Source organism: Marmota flaviventris, chromosome 2 (assembly GCF_047511675.1).
Source record: "Marmota flaviventris isolate mMarFla1 chromosome 2, mMarFla1.hap1, whole genome shotgun sequence".
Taxonomy (NCBI): domain Eukaryota; kingdom Metazoa; phylum Chordata; class Mammalia; order Rodentia; family Sciuridae; genus Marmota; species Marmota flaviventris.
This window is the reverse complement of record NC_092499.1, coordinates 81,878,543-81,882,086: the sequence shown is the minus strand read 5'-3', so window position 1 is coordinate 81,882,086 and position 3,544 is coordinate 81,878,543. Positions and strand designations below refer to the sequence as shown.

The 3,544-nt window shown below is 35.5% G+C and overlaps 1 protein-coding gene across 1 annotated transcript; it reads right to left on the bottom strand.

Moving 5' to 3' along the window:
- LOC114084771 (olfactory receptor 4F15-like) lies at nt 1–936 on the bottom strand. The gene has a single exon (XM_027925791.2). It carries the CDS (start codon nt 934–936, stop codon nt 1–3), a length of 936 nt encoding a protein of 311 aa, XP_027781592.2.
- Between the last annotated feature and the right edge of the window lie 2,608 nt (nt 937–3,544).

The following is a 3,544-nucleotide window of genomic DNA, read 5'->3' as shown; positions in this document are numbered from 1 at the left end:
TCAGCAAAATCTGTCATAATGAAACTTCTTGTTCAGTCTTTGCATTGCTATCTTTATATCTTTGTTTCTCAATGTATAGATGAGAGGATTCAAGGCAGGAGTGATAGCAAAATCAACAATAAACATGTATTTGTCAACTGATGATGTGGGAAATGGCCACATATAGATAAATATGCATGGAGTGAAAAATAGAACCACCACAGTGATGTGAGCTGACAATGTGCCAAGAGCCTTGGACAAGTCCCCAGAGGAATGTTTCCAGACAGTGACCAAAATGAAGACATAGGAAAGGAGGAGCAGGAAGAAGGTCCCTATGGTTATGACGCCACTGTTGGCAGCAACAACAAACTCAAAGTTGGCTGCATCAGAGCATGCAAGCTGTATGATCCTGGGAAAGTCACAACAAAAGCTGTCTATTTTATTAGGACCACAAAAAGGCAAATGTATAACAAATGAAAATTGAGTCATAGCATGGATCACTCCTGTTACCCAGCTGATGACTATCAACAGAACACATGTTCTTGGTTTCATAATAGTCAAGTAGTGGAGAGGTTTGCAGATGGCTACGTACCTGTCAAATGCCATGGCTATGAGCAGCACCATCTCTACTCCTCCCATGGTGTGGATGAAGCATGTCTGTGTCATACAACTTTGGAAGGAAATTACTTTGTGTTCCTTTAACAGGTCTGTGATCATCCTAGGAACTGTGGTGGAGGAAACACCAATATCATTCAAGGACAGGTTGGCCAGCAGCAAGTACATTGAAGAATGTAAGTGAGAATCAACAATTATCAAAAAGACAACAAAGAAATTTCCCAGGATGATCCCTATGTAGAGCAAGGAGAATGTTATCATGAGAATAACTTTAGTTTCCCAAGAACCTGAGAGTCCCAGCAGCACAAACTCAGAAACCACAGAGCCATTCAGTCCATCCATTGCTCTGGTCACAAGAGCTGGTTTTGAACCACCTGTGGATAGAACATGATGAAGAGTCAGAATCTGTGGTATTAACTTGTGCTTCCCATTCTGTGCACCAGAAACCCTTAGTTAAAATATCATTGAATTCATTGACAAACATGTAAATAAGTAAAGTAATAGAAACAGCAAATTATTGTGATTCAATTAAAAGGAAATTACACTGTATAGTATATGGGAATAAAATTATTTCTTTCCCTTTTTATCTGACTAGAAGTGTTTGTTTTGCTTGCATTGCCTCTCTAGGATTTATGGAAATGTTTTCTAAATTCTTTCTGGGTGTTTTCCCAGCCTAATGATCTCAGGTTAACCAAAGTGTTCTCATACTATTCTGCTGCAGTAAGACACATTTTTTTTTTTTTTTGCTTAACATATATTTCACCAGTGAAGTAGAAATTTACATGTCAAGATTGTTATTCACATGATGTGTGGGCATCAGCACTGGCTACTTATGACCATTAAATTAATATGAAAACCTGGTAATGAACACAAATTTTCTTTAAATATTGATGATATTAATACTTATTATTTTCATCCTTCATACAGAGCTTTGGTATAACCACTTCATTATTTTTAAAACCACACAATTCATGTGTAGATATTGTTAAATGAGACCCATTATGTAAATGAAGAATCTGAGTCTTAAATGGATAAGCCCTTACAGCCATGATTTGTTATCCAGAGGTGTAGGATACTGGTAACCCATACTCTTCAACGTGGCACAAGGATAGCCCCTTCAAGGCACTCTGGAACTTGCCCAGATATCATTGAATTGTATTTCCTTTAAATTCTGTTGACTCCTATCAATGCAGCAAACTTTCTACTTAAATATGAAATAGCTGTATGGTGGACCCTTTCTAATTACACCTTACTCCACCCAACCCTTTACTGGCAATCCTTACTTTTTGTTTATAACATAAGTCAAAATAATCCAGTTTATACAGATGCATTAGTTCTTGTGAAGAAATCTGAATTATGAATATTTCATGCCATTGTCCATTTTGGGTCATCATTTCTTTTTATGTAGCTGTAGGATTTGCTTCTCATTATCATGACTTTGTTTCTGTAACAAACAAATCTTGTCTTTGGCTTCTTGGATTTATAATGCTGTTCTCCTTCCTGCCATTTGTCAATGAAATTCCCTTTGTTCACACTTTTGGCTGAAATCGCTCAATTTCTGAAGAAATTCCTTATCTCAGATTAGGAACATGAATGTGATTTTTCTAATCCTGATGTTACAGCCACTGATTCATTGAACATTGAGCATTTGATGTAGAAACAAAGTTTCATAGGGTGCAGGCACTCTATTCACCCATCATTTCATTCATTTAATGGTATTGTTATTCCTGAAGGTGCAACAGGTGTGAAGTTCTAAATGTTATATACTACAAATGACACATTGAAAATTTTTGAAAGAAAGTAGGACTCAAAGGGTAAGTTAAGCTAACCAACAAAAGATATCAAGAGTCTTTAAATTCTTTTTTTAATGAGAAAAAGTTGATCTCTAGTTTTTTCCATACACTATAAACATCTTTTTCTGTTAATTGCAGCAGAATGAAAACTGTTTCTATTACAGCTCATTCCAAATTTTTCTCCTACATTTCTTTAAAAAAAATTTTATTGGTGTATAATAATGCAAAAGAGTGTGTTTCATTGTGTCACATTCACACATGCATGTAACAAAATTGGGCCTATTTCATACTGTTCTGTACTTCTTGCTATTATACAAAGGTCACCTCCCTTCTGCTCATCCTTCATTTATTTGGTGATTCATGGGCTATTCCTATATTTTTATTCAATATCAGTTTTACTGATTTTAAATAGTACATGCAGATGAAATTTTAAATCTGTTCCTTTATCTCAGGAATCCAGAGTATAGTGTCAAGAGTTGTATGTGGTATATACATAGAAAGTTCCAGCTCAACCTTCCTATCAACCTGTCAAACTCCAACTCACAGTCTTTTAGCATAAACAATGCTTTTATAAATGTCTTAATTATTCTCTCAAATACCCAATAGTCACCTGATAGCACTCTTGTCTGTATTCCAGATTGCTTCTCCAGGGCTCAGTTGTTATATCCAAACATTTAATTCAGTTACTTCCTCTTCATTTCTATTGTCATTTTCTTTCTTTTGCCTTCAATGTATGCATTTTTCCATCTTAACAACTGAAGAAGCCATTGTCTGTTTTCTTCCCCAAGCTCTGCCTCTTCAATAGTCTGTTTCCAGATCTGTTGCATATCTAAAGTCAAATATGATTACTTGCTAGTACTATTGAAGGCCTTTTGTGGGTCTATCACAAATAAATTTAGTTTCTAGAGCATATCTCATTTGATCCCAGGATGTAATCAGTACAATTAGAATTTAGATGATATTTCCATAAATATTTTGGGAAGGGAATTAATTAATCAGTCACTGGATAAATTAAAACTGTTTTTAAAAACAGGAAAAATCAGTAGAACAGATGAAGGGATTTGAGGAGAAAGAAGAAAAGATGGGAAAAGGGGAGGACTGTGGAATGAATCCAACCAAACTTGTGAATGTGCATGCATGATTACGGCATGGTGGGG